Consider the following 10,885-nt stretch of genomic DNA (forward strand, 5'->3'; position numbering starts at 1 on the left):
CGTCGATCAACTCATGGTGAGCCTGTATGGCGTGATCCTGGCCAACGTTGCGCAAGAAACACCAAAAATTGCGTGCAAGCGTGGGAGGCTATAAAAGCAAGGCAACCACCCCCAGCCCTCAAATCTAACTTAATCAAAAGAATACCAGGGTCCTCTCGTGTCCTCTCGTGTCCTCTCGTGTCCTCAGAAGAAGGGCGTACCGAGAACAAGATCGGCCTCTTCCCTGAAAAGGTGCAACCCCTTCGTTCCACGCCTGAAATATCTTCAGTAAATGGGTGGCTTCTTGCCCTGGCGATCTACACCAATAGATCGCTCGAGCTCGGCTCCTCCTGCCAGCAGTCTTTGCTGATACCCCAATGTTCCGGGACCACACGTCTGAGGTACTTCATAAACTTCCAGAAGCCAACCGCATACTCAGTGTTCCCGGCTGGATCGATGACCTTTTCTGGGAATGCAATTCCGGCGCCGCACAAGCCTGGGACGCGACGACCTGCATAGTCTTGGAACAAGCCAGTTCGATTGTCATATGCAAGCTTCTCAAGGAGCCTGTCGTCTAAGCGTATTGGAGGAAGGGGGTCACGCGTGAATCCGATGGCTTGCACGATGTGCGTGCATTGAGGTAAGTTGTTCCGGTATACCTCGTCTTCGTCGACGGAGCAGTCGAATTTCTGGAGATATTGGGCTACAGGTGAGCTTCTTAGCTTGTCGTCTTCCAGGTGATTGCGGGCAAAGTCAGCAGATCTGCCTTTGAGGCCAGTGTTATCGCGAACAATGCGGCCGTCCGGCATCGGCACCGCATATTGCAGTGGCCGCCGACAGAACCACTTGATTCTGAGATGCGGATGAGTCCTTGTTGCCAATTCGTACAGGTTGATGATCAGCACGATGGCGCTGTGCGATGAGCCAACCACAGCAACGGTGATGGCTTTGTCGGCAGGTAACTCGTGTCGAAGGCTCGGTCGGTCGAGGGCGACATCAAGATGGATTGGCGTCAACGACGACCCCGCGGGTCCAAAATCGCAGGCCGACGGAGAAGAACCTGTGCAAAGGACAAGCTTTCGCGCACAAATGTCATGAATGATGGATGATGACTCCTCGTCTTGTACCTGGATCGCCCAGACGGACGACTGGGGATGTGAGAATACGCCGAGTCTGCCACGGAGCTGAATATGCTTACCTGACTATCCAAGTTGGCTTCAACGACAGTGCCAACCAATGGCTGCACATTAGGGAGCTTCTTCAGGCCTTCGGTCAGCATCAACAACATGTTGGATGCATATTGCAGATCACATCCTGCATTCGTGTCAAGACATTCTAGGACGTGAACGGCGTTCGGCTTTGGTGTTGAGCGGACGATCTCACGGAAGGGTTCGAGAGCGTGGGCGAACTGCAGGAACACCGCAACCTTGGTGTTGCTATAGGTGGCAAGATTGTGTGGTCAGTGCTCAGTACGGGGTATCTCGCGCACCATGCTCAAGAGCGGACGTACCTCGACACATCCAGGTACTTCTTGGTGATTCTGCCTCCTTTGAACTCCGGGTCGATCCATAGTATACTTGCGGACTCATGGCAATCAAGGATGTTGCCAACAGTGGCTATTCCAGCAGCACCACTCCCAACAACGACGGCGTCGAACATCATGGCAAATGGCTTGGCTTGCAAGAGTTAAGATATCTGCGGCTGGAATACTGTTGAAAGAGTTAATGGAGGGTTTCTTGCCTTGGGGATCGGAGGTCTGCGACGAAAGTACGTGGCGGTACTCCGTACCGAGACTCGGGTCGGTCTCTTGCCTTATCGCTCCTGAGAGTCGATCCTGCCCCTATCGGACTTCTGCAGGCTTGGTGCGAGCATGTGCATATTGGGAAGGAAGGATGTGTTAGCACGTTCAACGCACCAATGCTCTCAGACAACGTAACCCGTGTTTGTATGAGCTCCATCATCGACAACGTCGACAGCTGCAGCTATCGTCCGGCGTCCCGGAGCCAAAGTGGAACTCTCTTCAGATGTGCCTTCCCTGGAAGGTGCCAATGCCTCAGATGTCTCTTAGGAGTGCGTACCCATCCCACGTAGCTCTGACGAGTCCTCAATTGGGATCGCACGCGTAGGACTGACCATTGGTCAATTCAGACACGTAAGCAATCACGCAATCACCAACCCCTGCCACCGACAGAATCATGGACAAGACGCCTTGGACGATGGCAGACTGTCAAGCACGAGTCATTCGCAGCTAGATGGAAGCTTGTACCACCATAGGTTGATAGCATTTGTGCCCAGTAACCCCAAAAGCGAATCCTTCAGAAGCTTGGAGATTGCTGGGACAGCTCTGGAAACCTGGTGGAAGACACCACCTGGGAATCGAGTGAGAGCTGCACCCCAGCACAGTAATGCTCAGATCTGGCTAAGTATCTCCGCCAATACCGACTGAGACCTCGAATCTCTATCTCGCGAAATATCAAAGTCATACAGGTCCACTGCCTTGAAAATAGACTCATCGCGCCGAATCTCAAAACAAGTAGACACTAGGCTGACATACTTCTTGCGATCCAAAGCCAAAACAAAGTCCTGACACCCCAAGGAAGGCCTTTTCACGACAGTGATGCCTTTCAGATCAAAAAGCCAGGCTCCGTAATGCGCTTCAAGAACTTCTCTTTCAATCATCTCGACCTGGCGCTAAGCGGGACATCCCAAGACTTGTCCAGACCGCAGAAAGCTTCTGTGGCAATAGCGTCTAGGTTTTCCAGGTTCGATTGTTGGAAAGCCTCCTCAGCGTAGGCTATGCTGGCAGCTGGTTTATCTGGGCGGCATCTGTGCACAAACGAAAGATAACCAAGATCGTGAAGACTGTGAATGGAGACCGTTTCACCATGGCCGCCAGCACCGAAATCGGCCGAATGGATAGGACTCAATACGTCCACTCTGTACTCAGGAGGATTGAGAGGCACCATGTACGGAGACCATTCACACCATTGTCGCAGACTGCATACCGGCAACGGCGAAGTTGGGTCAAACATTCCAACGGGCCGGGCACGTATGAAGATCGGTCCATCGCAAGACACAATGTGCGCCCGGGGGGAAGCCGGTGGTAGACAATTGCGCAATGAATCGTAACTCAGCCACCGATCCAGCTCTAAGGCTTCGAGCACTGGTTCCCGTGAATAATATCGACTCTTCAAGACCACTGCATTATGGGCTTCCATAACCCTGAAGAACAGTTCAACTGATGTGATTGCGTAATCGGCGGTGATGGCTATGGAGCCTGGTGTCTGACGTCTGGAAAGTGCTAGGACACCGTAGACTCTGTCTCGAGGGTCCTTGCACTTTCTGGAACGGTTCAAAGCGACCAAATCCATCAAAGTGGTGGCATCCTCGTCGGAGCCTGGGTCGTGCCATAGCCTCCGGCGGTCGATCAGTTCGTCGATATGGGGGTTCGGGCAAGGAGTAACTGCAAGGGACTCATCGGGGTCTATACTGTGCGTTGCTCGTGTGGCCCCGGCGATAGAATCAGGTAGGAAGTATACCAGAAAGTCATCCCACGTAAGCCAGGTCGACCCGTACTGAACAAACAGCGCTTGGGCAAGAATGAATTGCTGCACTATCCATGCCCGAGTCCAGTATGGATTTTTTGAAAGCCGCTTGACGACGTCGGCGTAGTGTTGGCCACTATGTTTGGGAAAGGAGGCATCTTTTCCACCAGGGACATTGGCTGCAGCTGCAATAATTTCCGACACTGTCTGCTCGGGTGGCCCAAGCCAAATGACAACTGCAGAAGCTCCACGAAAGGTTTCGCCCATGGACTCAACTTGGAGACCTTTCTCAACCGGGTCCGTCTGATTTATACAAAGAGCGTCAGTCCATAAGAGATCGCTTCGACCGGTCCGCAGGTAATGCCATAAGAAGGCATAGAGGTTCTGATGGATGCCCACCGGCTTTTCATGTAGGTAGATTGTCACCATCGGAGTTTCAGGGCCCCAGACGTATGAGAGAGCTAAGTATCGTCGCAGTTCCGAGCGGGCAAATTCCACCACTTCACCAGCCATAGGGGCCAACTCATCGTGGAAGGGGAACAACTTCAATAGTCTGATGTGAGTGGCAGGCTGAGATAGTGGTTCGTGCTGGAATGGCTGTTGCTTCGTGTTGTGGGTATTCATGACGTCTCTGTCGCCTCTACTGGGGGGCGATTTGAAGTAGACTGCTGGGGAAATGTGTAAGTTTGAAGGTGTACATGTAAATCTTTCTTACAAAATCAGGTTGGTTATTTGTAGCTCTTTCCGTATCGTACAAGTTGGGGAACATGTCCATGAAGAAGACCAGTAATATTGGGCAAGACAGTCTGCTAGGGGTAGACGCCGGGCACAGCCTCGTTGCGAAGAAGCAGGCTCATAGCTCGCATGTGAGGCCAACAAAGAACATTTGGGACTCACTGTCACCACTTCCGGATGCCTATCCAGTTGCAGTCGCCATTTGCCGGTAATGATTCAGCCGCGTGGCAAAGACCAGAGAGGATCCTGTCAGTTCATGACAACGAGTTCGTCTTGACTTGAGCCGGTTCGGCTGTGGAGTCGTTCTGATAACAGCGGCCTCATCCCGTCTAATATTGAGACGACCTGAGTCGAAACCAACGTGGTTCGCTTCTTCGGGCGGAAAGGTCGAGATCGAAATGAGCAGTGCAAGACCATCGTAGATTTATTGCCTGTGACAACATTGACTCACCCAGAGACTGGTTGAAAGCCGCAGTGGTCATCAATTTTCCAAGTCACGCTCGTGTCAGTATACTACGCTACGCTCATGCTGCGAGACGAAGCGCGGATTGATTGGTGCAGAAGTCTCGGTCTTTGCGAGGTGTTGAGCCGTGTGAAACGCCAAGTGACTTCATTGGAATCTTCCGGGGGATATGAGATGGTGATCGAGATACATATTCATCATCCTGGACGTCCTCTCACTGCCACTGTGGAGAAGAGTTGGTGGAAGGTGTGAATGTCGGCACTGGCATCAGATCGAAAAGCCTGGCCCCACGTTGCCTGTGGTTGTATGGTGATTGTACAGTCGGCACCTCGTACCTACCGGGCAGGTTGTCGGGGTAAATATCCATTACCCATGTCTGCGAGTCTGCCTTCAAAACAAACCACCCACTCATGGAGTCGCCGGCGGAGGAATTGCGAGCACAACCCCAAAGTGGACATCCCATATTCCTTGATGAAGGCTTTGCACCGTCAAGGCCTCTCGGAGAGGTCGTCAAAAAGCCATGCCATCCCATCAACGACTCCATGAATCGATTTCAGCTTTCCCTCGTTCCTCATCCCCCTTCCATGTAAAGCCACTTCAGTTCTTGATCATCTCTTTGTCCTGTGTTCCTCTACAAGATGGCTGGTTACGACAATATCCCCAGAGGTGCCAACGTCAAGGTCGACAAGTTCCTTTTATCCATCTCCGACGAGGAAATATCCGATTTCAAGACCCTGCTTCGACTCTCCAAGTTGGCTCCACAAACATATGAGAATCTACACGCCGACGATGGCAAGTTCGGTGTCAGTCACGAGTGGATGTCAAAGGCCAAAGAGTACTGGCTCAATGAATATGACTGGTTCGTTCCTTCTGACGGGTGCTGAACGAAAGCACCGCGATTCTCCTCTAACATATCCCGGAACAGGCGTACAGTCGAAACGTACAACAACTCGTTCCCCAACTACATTGCACATATCAAAGACGATGACGGCGAAGACTTCCGCATCCACTTCGCCGCCTTGTTCTCGAAACTCGACAATGCAATCCCACTCCTCTACATGCACGGCTGGCCAGGCAGCCATTTCGAGTTTCTCGACATCTTGAGCTTGTATCGCGAGAAGTACTCCCCCGAAAACTTACCCTACCATATCATTGCCGTCTCTCTTCCAGGATGGACCCTCAGTTCCGGTCCACCGCTGACCAGAGATTTTGGAATGGAGGATATCGGGCGTATCATGAACAAGTTGATGGTCGGCTTGGGCTTTGGAAGTGGTTATGTCCTGCAAGGAGGAGACATTGGTTCGTTTACTGCCTGTATCATGTCAGGTACCTATGACGAATGCAAAGGTGAGTCAGGTCCTTCCTTACACGTGAAGGAAAAGATTGGGAGCTCGTGTCTGACTGTTCGACATCTCTTGGCTTGCAGCCGTCCACTGTAAGTAGTATTGCTCCTCCCATGTTCGTAGAATTCTCGACTGAGCAGTCATGCGCCAGACAACTTCGCTGCGTCCAGCCAGAAGCCGGCAGGCTTAGACGAGTCCCAATACACCGAAGAGGAGAAAATCGGCATGGAGACGCGAGCAAAGGCCTTCTACACGACCGGGAATGCGTATGCGATAGAACACGCCACAAGACCTGCGACAATCGGCTTCGCTCTTTCTGCCAGCCCCCTAGCCCTGCTTGCCTGGTAAGCGCTCTCTCTCGCGGCCCCCAGTCCTGACCGGGCAACAAGAGCGACTGGACATTCAAAAGCTCACGCTCTCAAACCACACAGGATCGGCGAGAAACTCATCGAGTGGACCGACGAGACGCCGCCGCTCAAAAACATGCTCGACTCCGTCACTCTATACTGGTTCACCCAGTCATTCCCGCGCTGCATCTACCCCTATCGAGAGGTACGCACGTATCCGGGCCCTTCTCTTCTTTCCCTTGTTTTGTCCATCAGCCGCACGATCTCCATTTTGAACTGAATAACTGACCGGTGAGGGCCTTTCTTCACCATAGGCCGCCGCCCGCGGCCTTCCGCACGGCAATCCCAAGTACGCCAACAAGAAACCCATCGCATACTCATGGTTCCCCAAAGAAGTCTTCCCCGTCCCGAAGGCGTGGATACTCGCGCAGGGCCTCAATGTCGTGCTGTTTAGACGCCATCAATCCGTGAGTCTCTCTCTCAACTCTTTACTCTTGCGAAATGTCCATCGGTGTAAGCTGAGCGAGTTTGGGGCTGTTTTAGTCAAGCCAAGTCAAGTCAAGTGAAGCTGACGAATGCCGTAATGCGATATAGGGAGGCCATTTCGCGGTCATGGAAAAGCCGCAAGAAATGATGCAGGATATGGAGGACTTTCTGGAAAAGATCGGGTGGCCTTTGAAGTGAGAATTGAATAGTTTGTGACAAACTCTTAGGCTCAGCGTCGAGATCCATCCCTGGCAGCCCTCTACGAGATGATATTAATTGTGAGTTGAAGAGGGATCATACAGTCTTGTCTACGAGGTTCGGAAAGGATGCCGATCATGGTCAGGTTCCATTGACTTCATTATCCCTGTCATTACTTCTATCATTTCCTGGCTGGGCCAAATCCTGAACATGAACCCGATTGCTCCCCAGGCTCAGGTCCAAAAGAAAGGGCGATACCATACGCACGACACGCCAGTATCATTGGGTCGGGCGAAACCGAGTCCCAACTGCTCCTTCTTTCCCAATACTGTCAGGAACACCAAGTTACCTTCTTCTCCATGATGTCTCACATGACAATACAATCCCTATCTCTTCCCTGCATATTCGCTTGCCTCGACGGTCCAGGTCCACCTCCACCAACACCATGGGACATATACCCGCCCGGCATTCCCTGCCTTTGCGGGCCATAATACGAAGTGGTCTCATTATACGCGCTCATCCGCCGTCCAGGCTGTCTTCGGCCTCCCATGCCCATGCCCGCATTCGGTCCCGGTGGATGAGGCTGCTCCATTCCAGATGTTGAAGTATTACTGGTCGTCCCGGTTAATTGAGTATTCGAGTTCATCGGGCTGGGCCCCGCTGAGGGATGCAGTGGGCTACCGAGTGGTGGAATGTACGGTCGGCCCTTGGCGGCCTCGTCGTACGTGGGCGGTGGCGCTTCGTCGGCTGGGTCAACAGGCCTGTTCACTCCAGGGTTGGGCGCATGTGAATTGCGCGGTGGAATGGCTGGTCGAACTTCCGGTTGGGATCGGAGTGGAATCGGGATATTACCTGTCGATCTTCGTGGAGTAGTGTTGTTGTTGTTGTTGTTGTTGTTGTTGTTGTTGCTGTTGTTGTTGCTGTTGTTGTTGTTAGGGTTGGCACTACTCCTCCGCCGATTTCTCTCGGCTCGTTGCCGTTGCTCCTCCTCTTCCTGAAGCTGCAGGGCCATTGCAAAATCGGCGTCATGCTGTTCTTGTTGCTCTTGTGGTGACAGCGGAATGGTATCTCCTGGATTGTTCACCGTCAACAGCTGCGACGTTCGCCGTGATGCTGGGTGGGTTGAAGATTCGTCCACTCCTCTATGGTGGCTGATAGGCATAAAGTCACCGGAGAAAAATTCATTGTGCGTGCCACTGATATCGACGAGGCTTTCCCAAATGATCTCGTCGCGGTCCGCATATCCAGCGTCGGTAATCAACGTGAAAAGCTGGCCGCTCTCGGGATGTCTGTATATCGTGCTGAAATGATCGTTTCGGAACATGATCGCAAATGTACCTGAAGCAATCGAATCCCGTACGGCTTCCAGCCCTGTCGGCGTCAGTTGCGTCGGGTAAGTCTTTAAGAAGTTCTTGACCGCGTTTATGTCTTCCCACATATTCTGTTCAGTAGGCGTCAGACCTTGTCTCGTCAATTTGTACTCTAGTTCTTCTTCACCAAACTGCAAAGCTTGAGCATCTTCGTAAGTCTGAGCGGATCGAGCAAATGCCTTCTCAGCATTTGAACCAGGTTCTGGCAGCCAGCCATGTACTAGTGGAACAGAAAAAGCGCCGTAGAGCTTCATGTCTGGGGTCGCCTCAAAAGTACCTAGCTTCTGTCGCGCTCTCTCACGTTGAGGCATGTTGAGCATAGAGTCATCGAGATCCATAAGGTTCGGAGGTGGCGTCGATAAGGGCACAAATCTTGGGTTGGCGTTCATCCCCGTCCGCAGTCGCATCAAGAAACTATTCAGTTCGTCCACATCTGGCAAGCTCTCTCCAACTGCTTCGTAGCCTCTGGATAGGAGCTCATCCATTAACGTCTCGATGATGAGGCCAAGGGTGACTTGCTCCCGAGACCGGAGTGCTTCATCGAGGACCGCCTGGGACTCATTTTGTGCGCCGAGTATCAAGGCATTCACCAGGGCCAGCAGAGGACAAGGTCCATTCTTGTTCTGGGTCAACATTGACGATCTTCGCAATTTTCTGGAACTATGATCGAACCAGTTGAAGTGCTTGATTTGATAGGTCTCATTTCGTTGTTCGATCATTCTGGAGACATCCTCATCGGAAGGAATCGTCGTGCGTATGCTTGGCCTCGGAGGTTTCGGAGGAGGTGGCCCCTCGGGTGGTTCAAAGTACTCTGTGCCACTATTTTGAGCTGGCCGGATAGGTAGAGCCGGGCGAAGTTCACCGTCCTCTTCTAGCAGCAAAGGTTCGTCATGCGAGATAGTACCTGCCGTCGCAGCGTTCGGCAGCGTCTCCAATTCCTCCTTCAACGACACCACTCCAGTCTGCTGCCCACGGTCTAATAAACCGTCGTTATAGCTTGATACTTGTTTCTGAGAGGGCGCGAATGGGATAGGGGACGCTGTTGAGGTGGCAAGGCTCAGATCGGAAGCCCAAGGGTTATCCATCCGATTTTGCTCGGAAGAAACTGGTATCAGCGGAGGCTGATGACTAAAGGGCGAGAAAGGTTCTGTTGGTGGGGGAGGCGGAGGTGCTTGTGGCATAGGAGGCTGTGCTATTTGCTTCTCGCTCTGCCATTTCTCCGCCGGCGTTTCGGGCTCTGCTTGAGTATCTGATGACATATCTGGGAGCCTACTGCTTCCAAGCCTCAGCCCCTGCAAGTGGTCAGTAGGAGGCTGAAGGTCTCCTCTGGCAGGCTCCTTGCCCTTGGCCGATCGAGTGGTACTTTGGCCCCAATCGGCTTCGTACAGTTCATCGTCCATTGGAGCTGTCTGGGAAGGCCTCCTAAATGGGTTGTTGGATGCGAAATCTGGCGCGGTGTTCACGTGCGGCTTCGGCGAGGACGGCGCCAGTCCAGCAACCGGTTTCCTTTTGATACCTGGGGACTTCTCCGGCGCCTCGACATTTACCCATGCCTCGTTGTTTGCTTTGATTTCCGGTACTGCGGCCGCGAACTTCTTAGGGCTTTTCTTTCCCTCCTCTTCATCGTCAGATTCTTCCCAGAACCCTTTGGATCGGTCGCTGTCTAGAGACGACCTAGGGGTGTCTTCTTGAGATTGGCCAGCTCGAAGGATGTTCGGTATATTAGACAACGGATATTGTGCTGAGGAGGGACCATTGTCATCAGGCTGTCGTGGGGGCCCTGGCCTCAAGATCTCTGGCAATCGTCTGTCCGATCTCAGCTCTTCCGTGGACACATGTGACCAAGGGTTGTGAGTGTCGTGGAAATCGATGTCGGTCGCTCTGGGCGACCGTGGAATGGGAGGAACATCAGTCGAATCGGGAACTAGGTTCACATGCTGATCGGTGTTGCGAGTAGGGAAATCGGGCTGCGAGGGAGGGCTTGTGGGGTATGGTACAGCTGCCTTGTGCATGACCATGATGCCGAGACGTGGAGAATCGATCTGGGAAAGTGGTTCGCAGGCAGAGACTCGAGAAGCAAAGTGTTGGTATTTTTGTCGGCTGCCTGGGCTTCACATGGCAGTCGGAGACGAGTTGAACAGATCTGTCGAGGGCGCCTGTCGATACATCAACGTTCACTCGCTCTCTATGGACCGGTTGATCATGTCAGAAGGGCTCTTAGGGCATCAGTCGATAGCGGAGACCATTTGCAAGAGAGGGTTCTGAAGTCGAAGTCATGGCATGAGAGCGGCGGACCGCGTAAGCGTTAGTTTTAACAATATGAAGGTTGATCAATTATTCTTCCTTGGGCCAATGCCCGCAGTGACGTATGGCCAGGTACTGGACAGGCACCAAAGAGAGCCCACCAACTACGAGTAGC

General features: G+C 52.7%; 4 protein-coding genes across 5 annotated transcripts; 1 reads left to right on the plus strand and 3 right to left on the minus strand.

Annotated features, from left to right (window-relative positions):
- Positions 1 to 161: 161 nt before the first annotated feature.
- On the minus strand, positions 162 to 1,778 carry PV05_11953 (uncharacterized protein). The gene is made up of 3 exons (XM_013455487.1): positions 1,490 to 1,778; positions 1,178 to 1,415; positions 162 to 1,127 (listed from the first exon to the last, which is right to left on the minus strand). The coding sequence occupies exons 1-3, from the start codon at positions 1,639 to 1,641 to the stop codon at positions 297 to 299; spliced, it is 1,221 nt and encodes a 406-aa protein (XP_013310941.1). The 5' UTR covers positions 1,642 to 1,778; the 3' UTR covers positions 162 to 296.
- Positions 1,779 to 2,351: 573 nt separating this feature from the next.
- Positions 2,352 to 4,148, minus strand: PV05_11954 (uncharacterized protein; the record flags this gene model as incomplete). The annotated part of the gene is made up of 1 exon (XM_013455488.1): positions 2,352 to 4,148. One exon carries the CDS (start codon positions 4,146 to 4,148, stop codon positions 2,655 to 2,657), a length of 1,494 nt encoding a protein of 497 aa, XP_013310942.1. The 3' UTR covers positions 2,352 to 2,654.
- A 959-nt stretch (positions 4,149 to 5,107) lies between these two features.
- On the plus strand, positions 5,108 to 7,262 carry PV05_11955. Of its 2 annotated transcripts, none has more exons than XM_013455489.1 (7): positions 5,108 to 5,581; positions 5,648 to 6,069; positions 6,149 to 6,157; positions 6,217 to 6,409; positions 6,497 to 6,617; positions 6,727 to 6,879; positions 6,956 to 7,262. In XM_013455489.1, the coding sequence occupies exons 1-7, from the start codon at positions 5,361 to 5,363 to the stop codon at positions 7,004 to 7,006; spliced, it is 1,170 nt and encodes a 389-aa protein (XP_013310943.1). In that variant the 5' UTR covers positions 5,108 to 5,360; the 3' UTR covers positions 7,007 to 7,262. The 2 variants fall into 2 exon arrangements, with proteins under 2 accessions (XP_013310943.1, XP_013310944.1); XM_013455490.1 differs by having other exon boundaries at positions 7,007 to 7,262.
- Positions 7,227 to 10,761, minus strand: PV05_11956 (uncharacterized protein). The gene has a single exon (XM_013455491.1). It carries the CDS (start codon positions 10,482 to 10,484, stop codon positions 7,464 to 7,466), a length of 3,021 nt encoding a protein of 1,006 aa, XP_013310945.1. The 5' UTR covers positions 10,485 to 10,761; the 3' UTR covers positions 7,227 to 7,463.
- Between the last annotated feature and the right edge of the window lie 124 nt (positions 10,762 to 10,885).

The sequence above is a fragment of the Exophiala xenobiotica genome (genome assembly GCF_000835505.1).
Source record: "Exophiala xenobiotica strain CBS 118157 unplaced genomic scaffold supercont1.7, whole genome shotgun sequence".
Classification (NCBI taxonomy): Eukaryota; Fungi; Ascomycota; class Eurotiomycetes; order Chaetothyriales; family Herpotrichiellaceae; genus Exophiala; species Exophiala xenobiotica.

What these genes read in the sequence shown, in the direction of transcription:
- PV05_11953 (XM_013455487.1), bottom strand. Translation starts at nt 1,641, where the DNA reads ATGATGTTCGACGCCGTCGTTGTTGGGAGTGGTGCTGCTGGAATAGCC. An exon ending in AAGTACCTGGATGTGTCGAG is followed by an intron (nt 1,416 to 1,489) that starts GTACGTCCGCTC and finishes TGCCACCTATAG; the next exon opens with CAACACCAAGGTTGCGGTGT. An exon ending in AAGCCAACTTGGATAGTCAG is followed by an intron (nt 1,128 to 1,177) that starts GTAAGCATATTC and finishes TCACATCCCCAG; the next exon opens with TCGTCCGTCTGGGCGATCCA.
- PV05_11955 (XM_013455490.1), top strand. Translation starts at nt 5,361, where the DNA reads ATGGCTGGTTACGACAATATCCCCAGAGGTGCCAACGTCAAGGTCGAC. An exon ending in TGGCTCAATGAATATGACTG is followed by an intron (nt 5,582 to 5,647) that starts GTTCGTTCCTTC and finishes ATCCCGGAACAG; the next exon opens with GCGTACAGTCGAAACGTACA. An exon ending in CCCCTAGCCCTGCTTGCCTG is followed by an intron (nt 6,410 to 6,496) that starts GTAAGCGCTCTC and finishes CAAACCACACAG; the next exon opens with GATCGGCGAGAAACTCATCG.
- PV05_11956 (XM_013455491.1), bottom strand. Translation starts at nt 10,484, where the DNA reads ATGGTCATGCACAAGGCAGCTGTACCATACCCCACAAGCCCTCCCTCG.